This window comes from Kogia breviceps, chromosome 2, assembly GCF_026419965.1.
Source record: "Kogia breviceps isolate mKogBre1 chromosome 2, mKogBre1 haplotype 1, whole genome shotgun sequence".
Taxonomy (NCBI): Eukaryota; Metazoa; Chordata; class Mammalia; order Artiodactyla; family Physeteridae; genus Kogia; species Kogia breviceps.
This window is the reverse complement of record NC_081311.1, coordinates 42,210,055-42,228,672: the sequence shown is the minus strand read 5'-3', so window position 1 is coordinate 42,228,672 and position 18,618 is coordinate 42,210,055. Positions and strand designations below refer to the sequence as shown.

At 35.3% G+C, this 18,618-nt stretch overlaps 1 protein-coding gene across 5 annotated transcripts in view; it reads left to right on the top strand.

Moving 5' to 3' along the window:
- Positions 1-18,618, top strand: part of PCDH15 (protocadherin related 15) — a 1,516,422-nt gene that overhangs the window by 1,084,602 nt on the left and 413,202 nt on the right. For all 5 annotated transcript variants that reach the window (XM_067025124.1, XM_067025121.1, XM_067025122.1 and 2 more), the window contains 2 exons: positions 839-958; positions 13,079-13,189. In XM_067025124.1, the coding sequence (XP_066881225.1) occupies positions 839-958; positions 13,079-13,189 (231 nt within the window). The remainder of the gene's footprint in view (positions 1-838; positions 959-13,078; positions 13,190-18,618) is intronic.

Genomic DNA, 18,618 nt, shown 5'->3' with positions numbered 1-18,618 from the left:
ATTCTGTCAGGAATGGTTTAGAAGAAGGCAATACTTAATTAAGTTGAAATGTAACTAATGAGAAGGATCCCAGCTAAAGCTTGAAGATAGGACTCTGGATGTAGGAGTACAAAGACCTACAAGTAAGAGAAAACAACAGTGATTCTCTGTTGGAGATCAATAAGAAATAAAGTTAGATGCTCAGGGCAAATGTGAAATCGTGGTCTTATATGCCATTTTATGTTTTGTTGTTGTTTTAATCCAAAATGAAAAGACATTACCATCTCTCCAATTCTGTCACACGATGGCTTTCTACTTAACCAATACTACAAGCACTAAAGAAAATCCCCGCTTTCTCTCTCCTCTGATAGACAGGGAATCCATTGTCTCCCACCTCTCTTCCTTAAATTTGCCACTTGCATGTAATTACCAACTGGATTTCATTGATCTCTCTGAAATGGTTTTTGATTTTAAAATAAAGTAACTAATTCCTTCTTACAGTTTAAATCCTAGTTTGTAGATAACTTAATTCATCAAGGTTTTTTAAGGAGGAACAGCAGATGCATTTCTCCATAGGAGCTAAGATGCTAATGATCATAAACTGGTCCAAATGCGATTCACACTGAATCAGGGCCTTCTATTTCTTTATCCAAAGCAAGGAACATGACGTTGGAAATTTCAGACTTTATAGGAATGCATGTGTTTGTAAGTGTTCTTTTGAAATGCTTCAGATCTCTGGTTGTGGGCAGCTGCCTACTTTTTTCCTTTGTGTAATAAATGTCTGGTTTTTGTGCCAGAACACTTCTGGTGTGCTGTTGATCAAATGAGAATTGACAGTTTTTCTTTTGGTTTTTTTCAGCTCACTCCAGTTGGCACCACAGTATTTACAGGATTTTCAGGAGACAATGGAGCTACAGACATAGATGATGGCCCAAATGGACAGATAGAATATGTTATTCAATATAATCCAGATGACCCGGTATGTAAATATCTACTTGCAATGTGAGTTCACTATAAGGAATAAAATTAATATTTACTTCAGCTGATACTTATTATATTTCTCTATTGCTCAGCTCCTGGAACCACATTAGTAATTATACTGTTATTAATAACTATCTCAAAATTACATTAAAAAATATTTGTGCTATACTTATAAAAGATACTTTTTGGTGAGTTTTGTAGGTAAAAGTTTAAAATGTATTCATAGGTATAATATGTCATTTTTATTAAATGTCCATTATGTTAGTGGACTCCTAAGCATTCTAAGTAAATCATTGGACATGATATTACCAATGTGATGCATATGCTTTATGGAACTTGCAAATTAATGCCACCACTGCCCCTTCTCCACCAATGAAACCTGAGGTAGAGAAGAGGGCAAAGCCTCTAGCAATAGGTTTTTCAGTTTGGGGGTTTTTTGCATTAGATAGTGGGGCTTCTACATTGTGCCTTAGGCTGTGAAATTATTTTTCCCAATGATATAGTATATGTAACACAAATAAAATAAGAATTGTCTTCTTGAAGCTAGAGCTGGAAGTCCTGCCTGCCATTTTTCCCTTCCTCTTTTCCTGGAGGCAGCCTCTCAGAACACCAAGGGGTCCCCAAAGTATAGTTTTAAAATCACTTAAGTGACTTTTTAAATTAATGCTTCTCCTTTAGGTTTAATATTAGGAATATAAAAGTGGTGAAGTTAACATTGTATCTTTGTTTTTAAATTATATATTTCTTATATAAGCTTTAAACTATCAAAATAATCCTGTTGAACTTGCAGAGACTAAGAGCTCTCAATAAGATCTACCTCACAAATTGATTGTGAGAACTAAGTGAATTGTGAATGCATTTCCTCATCTTATTCTCACAAATCGATTAGTTAGTAGTAGTATCTCTATTGCCAAGGAGTGAACACAGGTTCATAGGTGACATGACTTGCCTGGTAACACACACCCACCTCTAAGCTGGAGAGTCAGGGCTCGATTTCAGAGTAATATGTGCTCCACTCTTCCTCTGTTGTGCTCTAAGAAAATAGTCGCAGCACTTGAGTTAAAATTATCAAAAAAATTTAAAAAACAAAACAAAAGGCCCATGGGTATAGCAGGGTCAAGGGAATATTTGGGGGGATTTTGGTTTTGTTTTTGTTTTTCCCCTAAAATGTATGCCTCCACATGTTTATAGACAGAGGCAATGAAACCAAGAGATGGCGGGATGATGAGAATGTGACAGAAAAGGACAATAGGTATGAGGGGTTGCACAGAAGTTGAATGGAAAAGATCAAAGAAACAGCAGAAGGGAAAAGGGCAAGAGAAACATTTTTTTTTTTTAAGTAGAAATAGGCAGCTGACTATACAGAATATTTCTAAACCATTTATTTTCTTTACTATTTAGATTTTTAAAATAATTAATTGTATGTGTGTGTCATGTTTCTAGCTTACATTTTATGACGGTCATTTCCTCATCTTTACTCCTCAAGCTGTAAAAATGAAACTCCAAGAAAGTATAGAATGACCAGGCCATGTATTTTAGGGAAATATTTATTACATTGCATTAAAAAAAAAAAACAACAACAAAAAAAACCTACCCAAGGATTAGATATAGTGGGAGAAAGAAATGTATTACTTGGAATGTATTTTTTAGAAGTTTTGTGAGGCTGAAATTCCTTGTTAGCTATGCAGTAATTCCTTCTGAATGTTTCCTCCCCCTTTCAGGGATTTCTGGGCTTGCATAAAATATAATATGTACCTTTTACTGCCTACAGATTGAATAAACCAATCATTCACATGCAGTTTCCAAATTGCAAAAAAAGAAAAAAATGTACTTTAGCAAGCTAGCGCTACTATGGAATAACAAAAGAAATTCTTTGGGCATGGTTCTAATTCAATGAGGTAAAAGAATAAGACATCATGACGGCACTTAAGTTAGGGTATATTGGAAGAGAAAGCATTAACCAAGTCACATCCTTACAGAGAGAATCCATCTTTAATCATCATAGAGAGTTAATGCAAACCTCAATGGCAGTTTCTTCTCAAAATCTCTGAGAAAAAGCTATCTGATGATTTTTATATTCTTAAATTGTTAAATCTCTAGAAATTCTGCTTATAATTAATAGCATCATAATATTATCCTGCTTATTTCTTAGAGTTAAAACAAATTTATATGTATTACAAATATATGTAACCTGAAAATGTGGCCCCCTCTGGCTTTTGCAACCACAATTAAAATGTTTTTAAAAATTAGTCTCACACTGTATGGTAAATAGTAAAAGGTGTAGATTGGTCTGTTCTACTTAAAAATCTCAGGGTATTTTTATTTTTCCCAGGGTATTTTTTGTTTTGTTTGTTTACCATCTGATGCTACGCTATTCATTAGCAGAAATCACAGATTAGGGACCTGGAGTTTCATTCAACTCACAAAATTTTGTTTGGCCACAAATTATTTTAAATAATTTCTGAGCCAAAATCTAAAAATCATGAAATTTCACATTCAAATTTAGTTTTCTCTTCTCTCTTAAGAAATAGATGTATGACAATCCTGGTCCTGATTTCCAATAAGACAGCATCAGCTAGAGTTGAATTAATGTTTTCCCATTAAGCAAATTTCTATCACTCAGACAATATATGTATATCCATTTTTACCCTCATCACTTAACTCATTTACATTATCCAAGTCATCCTTGTAGAAATTTACAAATGTAACTTCTGCCTTACTGTAATACAAAGTATGTTTTAATTAATTCTTCCCATCGCTTTAAACACTGGTCTCTGGTGTTTCTGATAAGAGAAGACAATGGAAATTTGAATTATATTTCCAGTATGTAATGTGCCATTTTTCTTTGACTGTTTTCAAGATTTTTATTTTAATTTTGAGTGCTTGGCAACTTGACCATGGGAGCATGCCACTGTATAGTTTTCTGTGTAATTGTCTTTTTTTAGGGGTTTTTCTGAACTTTAATCTCTGAATTTGTCTTTCACCAGTTAAAGAAATTATCAGACACTATTGTTTAATATTTTCATGCCATTTCCCTGACTCTTCTCCCTCTGAGACTCCAATTATAGGCATATTAGGCATTTAAATACTGTTCCACAGGTACAGGCTCTGCTTATATATTTTCAACATATTTTAATCACTTGGTTGCAAGCTGGGTGTTTACTATTGATCTATATTCAAAGTTACAGTGTTCTCTGCCATCTCCATTCTATTCTTAAAACTATCCAATGTATCCAATTGTCTTTTTTTATTTATTATTTTTTAAATTTCAGATAGTATAATCTTCAGGTCTAAGTTTTCCATATTTGTATAGTTTTTATAGTTTGTAATTTTTGGTGAGTTTCCCATCTTTTCATTTATAGTGAGCATATTGTTTTTATGCCTCTAAACATAGGCATTGTTATAATAGCTGCTTTAAAAATCCTTGTCTGCCTGTCTAACTTTGGTTTTCCATTGATTTTCTCTCTTCTTGAAAAGGAATCACATTTTCTTGTTCATTATATGTCAAATTGTTCTGGACTCTATCCTGGATACTGTGAATGTTGTATTGTGGAGAGACTGATTCTCTTATACTACTCTGAGGAGATTTGTTTGTTTTTAATTTTAGCAGAGAACTTGGTTGCATTCAAACTGAAAACTTTTTCTTTTGGGTGCAGTTCAATTTTCAATTCAGTATATATATTTTTTCTTAGTTGATCTGCTTGTAGTCGACCCAATACATGTGTGGTTTCAAGATCAACTAGCGATCAGGACATAACTTATACATGAAATTTTGTTCCTTCCCTTTCTGGCTCTCTCCTTTACAATATCCATCCCCCCTCGGTTTCTGTCAGCTTTGGTTGTCCCAGAATCTATCCCTTTAAGTCAGAAAGACTTCAGGCTTTCTATCAGAGTTTTAACTGTGCCCTTGAGGTGCTAAATCAGCCTTCCCTCAGGCTAACTACCATAAAACAGGAAACTCACCCATGTTGTCTTTTCTTTCGAGTGTCTAATCTCCTCCAGAATATGCCTGCTTTTCTTATCTCTCCAGAGATGCAGGGATGTCAGGTATTTTTGTTTGTTTGTTTTGTATTTTGTCCAGAGTTCACAGGTGTTATTTGTGGGAAGATTTAGTCCAGTGGATCTTAGTCAGCCATATAGAAACAGAACACTTTATACCCAATGAGTTTCTTTCTTCAATATACCTTTAGAAGACTAGTACTCTTACTCATTTTTGCTTCTGAACCACATTTAGGGCTTTCCTAAATATTAGGCAATAGCAACAATGATAGAAGTATTTCAAAGTTTTAACAGCAAAAAAAGAACATACATTTATTTATTCCATGATTGTGGATCTACAGTGATAAATTGTCCACTAGTTTGCCACCAGCACTATTTTGTAACCAGAAACACTGACATTTCAAATCAACTTCAGGATGGTTTCATTTATCTCTCTCCATTAAGAAAAGGATAACTCTTTCCAACAAAAGAACATAAGTGAGGATACCCTCATATTAATGTGTTCCTAAGTATCAGAGAAGTAAAAATATAATATCACTTAAAATTATTGACTCATCAAATATAGTAGTTACCAATTACCAGTACTATATGTCACCACCAATCCTTTAGACAAGGCTTGGTAATTAGCATAATGTATTAGTCATCTACTGTTGGATGACAAACTTAGTGGTTTAAAATAACACACTTTCATTTTGTTCAGTTTCTGTGGCTTAAGAGTCTGGACACAGCTAAGCTGAACTGCTTAGGTTCTCATGTGGTTACAATCTACATGTTGCCCAGATTAGTTCTCATTGGAGATTTGAGTAGGGAAGAATCCCCTACCAAGTAAACTCAGACAGCTGTTAGAATTAATTCCTTTATTGTTGTAGGACAGAGGGCCTTGGCCTCTTGCTGTATGTTGGCTGGAGGCTGCTCTCAACTCTTAGAAACCACCCGTAGTTCCTTGACTGCTTACTTCCTTAAATCTGTAAGGAGAGCATCTAGAGCTAGTCTGCAAGATGGAGTCTTTTTTTTTTTTTTTTTTTTTTTTGCGGTACGCGGGCTTCTCACTGTTGTGGCCTCTCCTGTTGCGGAGCACAGGCTCCGGACGTGCAGGCTCAGCGGCCATGGCTCACGGGCCCAGCCGCTCCGCGGCACTTGGGATCTTCCCGGACCGGGACACGAACCCGTGTCCCCTGCATCGGCAGGCCGACTCTCAACCACTGCGCCACCAGGGAAGCCCAAGATGGAGTCTTATATGACATAAGGCAATCACAAGAGTGACAGTTTATCACCTGTGCCATATCCTATTGGTTAGAAGCAAGTCAGAGGTCTTTCCCATGCTCAAGGGGAGGGGATTACTCAAAGGTATGAATTGCTTATCAGCAAGTGGGGATAGAGAGGGCTCCCTTAAGAATCTGTCATACCTACTATAATGTTCAGCATTATTATCATCATTTTGAATGTTGTATAAACTGATTTACTTTGGAAAAGCACTTTTGAGTCTTTTTTGTTTAAGTTTGTGGGAAAAAAATAGAGGAAATGAAGGTTCTATTCTGGTTTTAATAGAGGATAAATTGAAAATAATCATTTGCATTATTAGGATCTCTGTTACCATACCTGTATTTCCTTTATGATGTAGATGAGCAATTATACTAGGAGATGTGGAATAAATAAGAATCAGACATTTTTACTATCCAAAATAAAATTTTAAGAATTAAATTGCCAAATGTTGTAAACTCTTTATTGAAACAAAGCACTTTTATTTAACCTGTTAACAAAATCAGAAGAGTTTAAACTGCACTTATTTTTTGCCATTGTTTTTATTGAATTTTATCTAGAATAAAGAAAGAAGAAGTTTGGGGATGAAGAACTGCTTAACTGATTAACCAAATTTAAAACGAAAGCATTTGTGTTATTTTCTAAAACTTTCTGCTTCTTCCTCTTTTTGGAGACATGCCAGAAGTGAACTTTTTTGGGTTGGAGAAAATTACCTGCTCTGGCTAATGAGATATGGGCCCAAAGAATCAAATACAAGTCACCATTTCCCCTCCCACTGCTGCAGTGATTGGAGAAAAACATGTTGAGGTGAAACATGCATTAGCCCGAGTCTCTGAATGAAAACATAAACAGAGCCCACTTGCTGACATGTGTTAGTGTAGATATGTAGAATGGGTAAGAAATAAAAAAATTCTTATGTTAAAAAATTCTATTAATTTTGGGGGTTTATTCTTGTATCATAACCTGTCCTTTCTCATATGATATTTTCAGGTGAAAATAATTTAGTAAATACCTCATTATTGGCATCCGCTAGAGAGCGAACTAAGAGGATTTGTACTATGCTCATCACAGTTACTGTAAAATACTATTTTTGTGTGCCTTTCATGGTAATAAAAAGTAAGGCCATCTATAATACATTGAACTAATTATATTTTAAAACATGAAAAGAAAAGAAAAGAAAGGAAAAAGAAAGATTCAGGAAAAAAAGAGGAGAATAATTAGTCGCGTATGTGTGGAATTTTTCATTTTGGGGAGTTTATCTTATTTGGAAAAAGGAAATTTTTAATATAATAGATATCATTTGGATATTTTATTTTTTAAATTTATTTAACACCTTTATTGGAGTATAAATGCTTTACAATGTTGTGTTAGCTTCTGCTTTATAACAAAGTGAATCAGTTATACATATACATATATCCCCATATCTCTTCCCTCTTGTGTCTCCCTCCCTCCCTTCCCATCCCACCCCTCTAGGTGGTCACGGAGCATGAGCTTTGTGAACACTTTTGTTTAATTAGGTCATTGCCTAAAGTCCTTCTTTGTGTAAAACTTTGAACCCAGGTCGTTTAATTGTGAGTCTATGACATTTTAAATTTACAACATATGTACTTTTGAAGCCAAATAGAAACTTCTAAATACAATTTCCTACGAAATTGGTTAGAAGAAGGTGACATGAACTGCATTGTAATTTTTCCTTTACCCCTAAATGTGCATATGCATATTTATGTGTGTTTATGTGGCAGGGAGGAATGAGTGTGTATGAAGTAGAGAAACAATTATCAGAGTGTTGGTATTCTACTAGGAGCAAACTAATGTTGCTGCTCAAATCATAGTCCCTTTTGAGTAGACAAGGGCTACATGATCTTACTTAATCCTCCACTTTTCACTTCAGGTAATTCAGATTAGGGGAGTCACACCAAACTATGGATGGTTCAGCAGCTAATGGCATGATGGCCTGATTAATCTGTGACAAGCTTAAGACCAAATAGAGACTGATTAGGACACAGAGTTGGTTCTGTTTATTCAAACTAAGAGATAAAGTCACAGTCCTGTTCAACAACATGAACAAATCGGGAAAGCCTGAAGAGAGAGAGAGATTAGAGGTGATGAAGGAAGAGAGAGAGGGGAGAGAGAGATTCCAAAAATATGTAGAAAAACAATAAGAGAACTTAACAGTCTCTGAGAGACTGAGAAATGTTCTCCTTGTTACCTAAGTTCCCACCACTTCCCAGTTTTGCAGACCCAGTAAAGTATATTTGTACCTTGGTTCTGTCATTAGATAACCAGGAAATAGATATACATGTGTATTTGTGTGCCTATGTGTGTGCAGGGCTCAAAAATAAATCTCTCTTCTTTTGAACTGAATTTCTAGTCCTTACAGTCGAATGGATAATATAAAAAACAGTATTTGTAAATATAGCAAAGGTATGAGAAGCCAAACAGAATCTTTTCTGCTTATTAGAAAATGATGAATTACCAGAGTTCTCAGCTGAGAACAAATAACGCTAAGTACCTCATATTCCATTTCCAGATCATCTCCACCTGTGGGGCCCAACACCTCCTTACAGGACTAGCAGAGAGGTGTCATTTTATCTACATTGGTACTAATTCAGCTTCCCACAGGTTAATAAAGAGGGCTGTGGGGGGATGGAATCAACTCTAGAGAAACGCGGAATTGTTAGTGTCAACGTTCCATCTCCCTTCCTTGCTTAAGTCATTGTGAGTGTGTGTGTGAAGGGTGGGTATTACACATGCCTCCTACACTTTTTCTCATCCTTCCAACAGTGATAAAATCATTTAAACTGCCCTATGCCCTCATTTACTAAATGGAGAATTGCTCCTTGTCTGACAGTTACTGAGACACCAAACTGCCAGGGAGTTGTGAGTGGACCTTTCCTGATGGAGAGCAGATGTTTGGGGCCTGTGGGTATTAAGAGGCTTAGTCATTATTGGAATGACCTGATTAACACTGGGCAGGTAGAGGTCAGCATTTATATTCTCATCACCCAAAGAAACAAGTGCTAGTTCGTGCTTTACAGAGCAGTGTCCAAAATTAACAGAAAGAGGGTCAGGGCCTTATTTCCAAAAAATGTAGGTTGCTTAAGAAAAAGGATATGACTGTGTTCCTACACTCCTCTCCTTTGTTGATGAACCAAATCTCTAAGGATGAGAGGAGAGGAAAATAAATGGTAGAGGAAGGGAGGGTGCAGACTCTACCTCCCTTTCCACTTCAAACAGTTCTTTGACAAGAGTATAAGACTGAGATACTCTTGATACACTGATACACACGCACACTCACACACACATATATCTATATCAGAGTTATGGAATCCTTCTGACATTTATTATTAAAGGAATCAGATCGAATTAGAAAAGCACAATTTTAGTAATTACTAAAATCGCAAAATATTAAATGCTCAACATATTATTACCTTTGAAAGTCTTCCCTCAAATTATATTTAAAAGTTCACCCCAATCTAACATCGAGTCAATTTGTTAACCTAACACAACTAGCTCCAAAATAAAGAAAAATGAAATAATTATCCATCTTAAAAATGTATTATAGGAGCTTATTATTGAGTTGAGATCACAAGCAAATGCCAAAACTCTTATATGCTTAACTTGGTCCTTTCTATCTTCTAGTCTAGTGTTTCTCAAACCTAAACTTTCTACATGAGAATCACCCAAGAGTTTTGTTAGAAATATAGACTTCTGAGGATTTCTGGAATTTGGAGGAATAGACTTGAAATCTGCAATCTAAGTGATACATTTCTATGATCCTTATATACTCTAAACTTTGAAAATCATTGTCACATTGCCTTATCATATAATAATTTTAAAAAACAACTATATTTTCTTACTAAATTTTGCTCATTTTTTCCTCCTTAGGTAGAGCTTTAGAAATAGCATTACAGCAGGGCATTTACTTTGAGTTGATCTAATCCAATATTCTTTTTGCTAGAGGAAAAATAAAGAGCACCCTAAACATTTATCCACATTTTGTTTCTAATTTTTCTCATGATTATTATTCTGTTTTTTTCAAGACAGAATGGATACTTTATAAATACTTGTTTCATTAATAAATTAATTTTAACACAAAGGCTTTTCATATGCAATAATTTATAAACAACATTGATCATAAAGCAGATATTCTCCTTATGTTTCTTGGAACATAAGTATTTATGAAACTCCTAGCAAAATTAAAATCTCAGATAGCTATGGAAGATGGACTTAGCTAATAAGAGTTAGATTTAATTAAAAAATGTTCTTAAGAACTATATAATCCTTAATTACTAACTACAATGCTTGTAATAATTCTACAAATATCCAATGAAAATTATCAACTAAAATAGGATCACAAACATCCATTACGTTACTGGGTTAGAAACAAAAGTAAGTATTTCCACATCATAGACTGAGATCCTTGAGAAATCTGTGAGGGAAAGCAGAAAATACACAAATAACAAATGCTGTTTGGAAAAAATAATGTAACATAAGAGCAAAGATTTAATCCTAAATTGGATGACAAAGAAGATTTTACTGAATAAGATTTGCAGGATTTATAATCCAGAGAAATGAGGGATAGAATGTTTAGGCAGGAGAAAATTAAAAACAAATGTCACCTGCAAAGAGTCATGGCATAAATGGAAAAGAGAGGGGACTACATGATGAGGACACATAGGCAGGAGATAATCATGTATCAAAGTGCTTTCAGCTGCAAATAATAGAAAACTGAATTTAAAATGACTTTGCCAACAAAGTCATGTATTATCTCTTGTAACAGATTGTTCAGAGAAGGGGAGGTATCAGGATTTGTTAAGCAACCCAGAGATATCACAGAGCCAGCTTCTTTCCATTTTCTGCTCTTCCATTTTCAGCATTTTGTTTACTTCTAGATTAACTGTTTCAGTAGTTCCAAAATGGCTGCTGATGTTTCCAGGTTTTACATCCTTATAGAAGCATCTGTAAGCAGAGAAGGGAACACTTCTTTTCTTGTCTCTCTCTCTCTCTTTACAATTAAGAAAAATTCTTCAGATTATTTAGAATTAGATCTCACGTACATTTCCAAAACAATCACTGGCAAGGAGTGTGGATTTTCCATGGTAGGATTAGATTTGTCAAAACTCACCCCACTTAGGGTTATAGCCTCCCCTAAAGCACAAAGCCACCAATTATCTGAACTCATTTGGAGTTCTGACTCCAAGGATGAGGTGGTGTTTTGGTAAGCAACCCACTGTATATTTCATAAATACGCTAGAATTGATATATGTCTCTACAGTTATTGAGTCTTTGAAAGTTAACAACCCTATAACAACACACTGAGTTGTGTTTTACAGTGTATATGGCAATTATTAACTAAAGTATTCCCCATAACTAACTTAGATATTTAGATTTAACAATTTTTACTCTCCGTGGCATAGTTTAGAGTCCCGCAGTGTTTCAATAGGCAAAAATTTAGGGCAAATGTCAAATGCCTGTTTTTAATTGTAAATATCTTTTATGGTACATTTTCTATATTTTTGTTTTAAAATGTTACTTTTTAAATGACTGAATCCAAGAAAGGCCTGCAAAGCCAATTGCATGGACACAGAATAAATCATTTAAAAATATCTATCAATTGTATACTCTGTGTGTGTGTACAAGAAAGAGAGGGTCACGGAAGGAGGGAGAAAAAGATGGAGAGGGAGAGATCACAACCCTAGATATTGAAGGTTAATTTGCCCACATTCCCCCAAATGAACTTGAGATAGAAGATTTGAGTCAGCTGTTCTCTCATTAACTCTGTTTCTAAGTAACTCCCCTTGTGTCAGCTGAATGTATAAACACAGACACACACAGACAGGCATGCACACACTCTTCCTTCCCTTCCCCTCTTCTTCTGCTTTCCTTCTGCTTTGCCTTTCCCCCTCCCTCTCCCACACCTCCTCCTCCTTTTTCTGAAGTAAGAATCAAAGTATTTCATCTGCTGCCCACAATCACATGCACGCCTACCACTACACAAAACAATCAACCAAAAAAGTTCCAATACTAAAAGTAAAACTGATTTGTTGTCATAATTTAGATACTATTTTATCAGTCTTCAAAATGGCACTAAAACACAAAAGTGATGTAAGGTCTTTTTAAGGCTGAGAGACAGATCTTATAAATTATATTCCCTTGAGGAATGGCTATACTGTCTTACAGTGAGGGCTGCTCATGCCAAAGCAGTATTGCAGGAAGGCACTTTGGAAGTTGCCATTATAACCTGCATGTTGCCAAGAAGAAACTCAACCCCTGTCAGGATAGGAGACTTAACTAATGAACAGCAGTTTTGAAGCTTGGAAAAACAAACAAAACAAAACAAACAAACATACAAAAAACAACCTACAGCACATTCTTTTTCACAAAAACACAAAGTTTCAAGTTAATAGTTGTATTTAATACAGTACTTGAAAATACTGAGAATACAGAATGGGCACCAATGTCGAAAAGGGATATTATGTAGAAATCACAAATTGCAATCTTTGAACTCTTTGGTGATTAAAAAAAAATTGTGAGAAGATAATATGGTAATAGGAAATATTTTTCAGATATCTGGGCTTAGAAGTATCCCAGGGCTGTTGATGGGTAACCCTAATAATATATGAAAAACTTACAAGAAGTAAGTTTCCTGGTCATCATTATCAAAAGTCAGACCTATTGATCAGAATGACAAGTTTTGGGAAATAAGAATATTAAATCTGAAGCTTACACTCACATCCTGTTTTCAGATGATGAACATGTTGTCTATAACTTTCAAGGGGACTAAACTGAAATATAAGATGGTCTAATTCATCTTATGTTCAGATGATCTCAAACGTGTATCTTTACCTATTTGCAGACATCCAATGACACCTTTGAAATTCCGTTTATGTTGACCGGAAATGTAGTGTTAAGGAAGAGGCTCAACTACGAAGACAAGACTCGCTACTTTGTCATCATCCAAGCTAATGTGAGTGTTTACTTTCTCTTACTTTCCTCTTCTGAATTTATGAAGTACAGAACTTGCCCAGAATGTATGTGCTTACTGTACTTTGCAGCCTCAACAGGGTAGCCCTGCGCTCAGTATAATTTGTGTATTATAATCTTCGGAATAGGAAATGGGATGGAATGAGGTAGGATACTCACTGTATTCTTCACTCTTTGGATCACTCATACACTTCAGTAATTTGTTTTTAGCTCATACTGAAGTATTTCTCAAAGCATGATCCACTGGGAGTGTATTAAAAATGCAGATTCCTGGGCACAACCTCAGACCCTCTGAATAAACATTTCAGAAGGTAGAAGTGGAATACCTGCATTTTTTATTAGCTCCCCAGGGGACTTCAAAGTACACTGAAGGTAGAGAACTATTGAGTCATTTATTGAATCATTTATCTTTTATTGAGTAGTTGCTCACTACATATAAGCTACTATGATCATAACCCACATATATGGACAGCAGTAACAAAACCTGAAAAACAATTGCTTGTATAACATTATTATTATGATTGTCATTATTATTATTTTAATAAAATTCTTAGATTTATGTGGTTCAAGAGTTGATTTGACAGTTCAAGTATATCACCAAAGACTCAGCTTCCTTCTGTCCTTAAAATCCGTCTTTCCCTGAAATTTGGTTGTTTTTCCAATGCCTTATCTCCCATTTGCGGTTGTGATGCTTATGGCTCTCATGCTAGTGAATACCAGCACCATAAGCATCATGACTGCAATTCAAGTCTGAGTATAAGGGTGGTAAAACTAGGACTTCTTATGTTCATTGATTCTGTCTGCTTTTATCTGAGAGGAAGCTCTTTCCCACCCAGCTTCCCCACACAGAACAGGAATATGAGTCAGCATAGCAGACGGTAAAGTTAAGGAAGTCTGTAGGTGGTAAAGGGGAATGAGACAGTCATCTCTGGATGACAAGCAAGTATGGTTCGTCTCCTGGGGCTGGGCATATTGAAAAAAAAAAGTAATAATTTGTTAGGAAGGAGGAGAATTGGGCTTGCATTTTAATAAAAAATCTAACAGGGCTGGCGACAGGTAGCATCTAACATTGAAAAATTCCTATAATTAAGTGGCAGGGCCATGTTCTGAAAAGGTAGTTAGACTCTGAAGCCAGCCTGTACCTTTAATAACCCCTAAGCATTGTAATCATATTTTTATAGCTGAACAGAAAGACAGGAGGGAGTGGCAAAAGGAAATATCCTCCATCAGCTGTTCTGAACAAGTTTACATGCAAGAAAGTGTCGCTAAGTGGCCATGTTTTGTCTTTTTAAGAGATATTTCAGCAGAAAGGGCATGCATGTTTACATATATAGTATATGTGTGTGGGTAGATACAGATAGAAATCTAGTTTTTTGAAGACAGATTTCTAGACTTTCATTCAAAATACTTGTTTTGTTTTGTTTCTTTTTTTCCAATTCATTGTGGGTTGTCTTAGGGCTCAGTAGCAGAGACTAGAGTAGAAACTGTGGATGTAGGAAAAATAAAATCTCTTAAAGAGGACCCCTCATAATTCCTCAAAAACACTGAACCCCTTTTTTTCCTATGTAAATGAAAATGTGGAGAAAAGGTACAGTTTTCCTTTCTGACTCAGAGTCTCTAATAAAATTTACAGAAAAGTCAGATTGCTATGGAATGTATTTGAAAGCTAATTTTTATTGTGCTATTTAAAATGAGTTTTTTTTAAAAGAAATGTAAAATAAAATAAATCTTCTTACTTGCCATCTACTTTAAACTATTTATAAAGACATCTGGGACAATTAGAATCCAATTTGCTAGACTACTCATAACTGGGGAAAGACTGATAAGATTTTAGCGTTTCAAAGATAAAATTATGAAATAACAGGATATACATGGATCCTCGAAAGGAAGGAATGGAATTGTTGAGAAATTGAATGAAGACTTGAATTTATCTGTAATAGTAATTTTTATATAAATGTAAATTATGCAGTACAAAATGTGAATGCTAAATATAGGAAGTTATAAGATTTTTAGTGTTTTTAAAAGTTTTCAGATTATATCCTTTTAAAAGTTATATAATATACCAAAATTAGGATATATCACAATTTATTCAACTATACTTAAGGTTTTTTTATTTGTTTTTGGTTTTGGGCACAAAGCTGATAGCTAATCTCATGATTCTCCTGAGAGGCAGGGAGTATAGTATAGTGGTAAAAGCATGAATTCTAGAACCACATTGCCCAAATTCAAATCCTAGTTCTGCCATTTCCTAGTGTGTGACTTTTGGTATACTCTGTATGTCAGTTTTCTAAGTAGTAAAATGGGGATATTAATGAAATATACCACATAGGGTTCTTGTGAGGATTAGCAAGTTAGCAAACAAAAATATGCTTAAACTAATGCTTGGAATATATTCTGATATCATTACAGTATTACATAAACCTCTTAAGTACCAGTACTTACTTGTTCATGAATAGATAATTAAAAGATAAAGTTACTATGAGAAAAATTGTATATATTCATGTATAAATGTATATACATACATATATATTCATATACTTTTCATCTTAGTAGGTAATGCCATATTATCTTCCAAACTGTTGCAGCACATCACATTCCCACAAGTTATAAAGAAAAATGCCTATTTCCTCTACATTTTAGATATATAACTTAAGACAGTGGCTTATTGGAGCTGAAAAGATGGCTCATGCTTGCTTTGAGGGCCAATTTGGGACATCTCTTTCCAACTCCAAGTACAGTGACCTCATTTTTGGCCATGGTGGGAGATATTTACGGTATGGAAAGTGACAAATGCTCCAGGTCATGTTCTTGGGGGCCCTGTGGTGTGGCCATGGCTGTGGCAGCTTGACACGGGATCTCAGTTCCCCGACCAGGGATTCAACCCTGGCTGCAGCACTGCCCTGGCTTTTGTCCCCTTTGGAAAGGAATTTCAGTAAAGAGACGGACAATAGTGAAGCAGGTAAAGTGTTTATTAAGAGAGGAATATTGTGGATAGACACATGGGCAGGCTCAGTAAGAGTCACATCTTTGGGAAGTTTAAATCATTTATAAGGGGGCAGGCTTCCAGGTCTTTGTTTTCCTCTGACCAGTCGTCTTGCTTTTACCCCTATCTGATTTGTCTCAGGGCCCTCCCCATGTGCCTTCGCCTGCTTTAGCCAAGATGGATTTCAGTGTGAGGGGCTCTGGGAAGTTAGCAAAACTTACTGTGGTCTGGCACCCCCTCTCCTGAGGAAACTTTCTGTGCAAGTGTAATTTGGGAGGTCTCCCTGACACCAAGAATAAGGAATTTGTGACCTCCTTATCTTTTACCCCAGGAAGGCTTAGCCCCTCCCTCCCCTGCCATTACTGTTATCTTACAGTGTCCACAGGAGACAGAGTCTAGCTATTCATCCTGTTCCTGTTGTTATTTCTATCTCAAAGTATAAACAGGAGGCTAGTTGTAAATGTCTCACCTGGAACCCATCTATCTCATGCCTCAGTCGGGACTTCTTGTCTCAGTTGGCTGTTAAACATTTACTGCCTCATATATATCAATATCTATACAATTTATATTCTTATATTTATATAGAATAATGATACCTATGTATTAAAATATCTTTTAATTATTATTTTATATTCTTTGTAGTTATTATTTTATTGATGGCATGTAAACCAATGTACAATGTAAACTGTTAATTACAAACCTACTTATTATCTTGGAGTCATAAGAAGAGCTGAAATATGAGCAAGCAATCTGGACTTTAAAGTAGATGGTTTCTAAGAAGCTAGAGGTCTGATGATAAATTACTGAACATTACTCAGATTTGGCCTGGCTTTGCTTGAAGTACAAGGATTTGATTGATTTGCAAAAGGAATCATTCAAATTTCATGTAGTTGTGAGCATGTTATGATTTTTTATCCATGTGAACATGTTATGATTCTTAAATAAATTGGAAGTGTTTTGGGTGACCCACATTAGAAAACTTGTCACTTATTTTCTTTAGAATTTTTGCAACAGTATTACCCACACCATTATTTTAAAAATATGAATAGCGATGAGGCAATGAAATTCCAGAAAAAAGGAGAAAAAAAATCTAAGAAAGGATTTTTCCTTTTTTTTTCTAGAAAAAAATCTAGGACAGAGAAGTGCAAAAGTCAGGGGTTTCCTTTTGTTGAAACTTCTGATACATTCTGTCACCACAAACTCCAATTTTGATGTTACCCTAAATCATAAAAAAATCAAACCCATCTCTATACGTCGATATGTTCAAGCCAACTCTTTCTGTATTACGGTTATCCTGAGGGAAATCCTAAGGGCTCTTAACTACTCCAGAGCCCTTAAATAATTGTCAGAAAGAAAAGATTTACATTTCATTAAGACTCATAGCAAGAATACTTTTTGAATTATTCTTTCAATTAGCAGTGCTATTCCATATTTTCACATACATCAAAAATCTAGAGAAGGGACATAACTATCTTTCATAACAAGATACTGTATTTAAAAACTATATGATACTATATCTTTCTCAGCTCTCTCTTTTCTCTTAATGGACTCGAGTATGCAGAAAAAGTGTGTAAACTGTAGGGATGAAAAACTTTTTCCATCTTCCCTTCCAGGTTTGTTGACCTAAAATAAATAGACTGCCAGTTATTTCTCCAGCAAAAACGGGTTTATTTGGGATAAGAAGGGAATTGCAATTTGGGGTCTACAACCACGGTGAGCCATGTGCAAGTCCCTACAAAACAAGGGAAGGAGAGAGAGGGGAAGATAAGAAGTTGGGAGAGCTATAGTAAACAAAGAGACCATGGCTTTTCATTAGCGGAGCTGTTGTTAGGATGGAAGAGGAGGCATTCTTCTTCCTGTTGAGCTGTGCTGTCCTTACAAGTTGTGAGAGCTCCCCCTTCTGGTCTCCTGACTCTATTTAACTGAAGTTTCTTGAATTTTTTACAGTTCTTAGGCTGGCCTAAAAATTAAATTAACATAACACAGATTAACAAGAGAAAAACAAATTTAATAATGTATGTGTAGGAGCTGCATAAAAAAATATGAGACTGAAAAAAGTGACCAAAGCAGGCTGTCATTTTGACAAGGAAACTACACATTTGTGAAGAATTTGCAAAGCAAAGAGGTTTGGGCTCAGGGTATCAAATGAGAAAGTACAGTGGTACTTTTACACAGCCTCTTGGCCTTAAGTTCCCTATTTCTAGTGATAATGATGCCCTCTATTCTCCTGGTACAGGGAGGGTTCTTTTCACATGGAAGATCTATGTCCTGCTTTCAGTGGGACAAAGGATGATCAAAATGTCCTCCTTGCACTGGCGGTTTCTTAAGAAACTTTAATATAAAATACTCAATATGCCAATGTAGCATATTTTGGGGTGGCATATTCTGCTCTTCTTCAAAACATTGCAATTATATAGATTTGGATATAA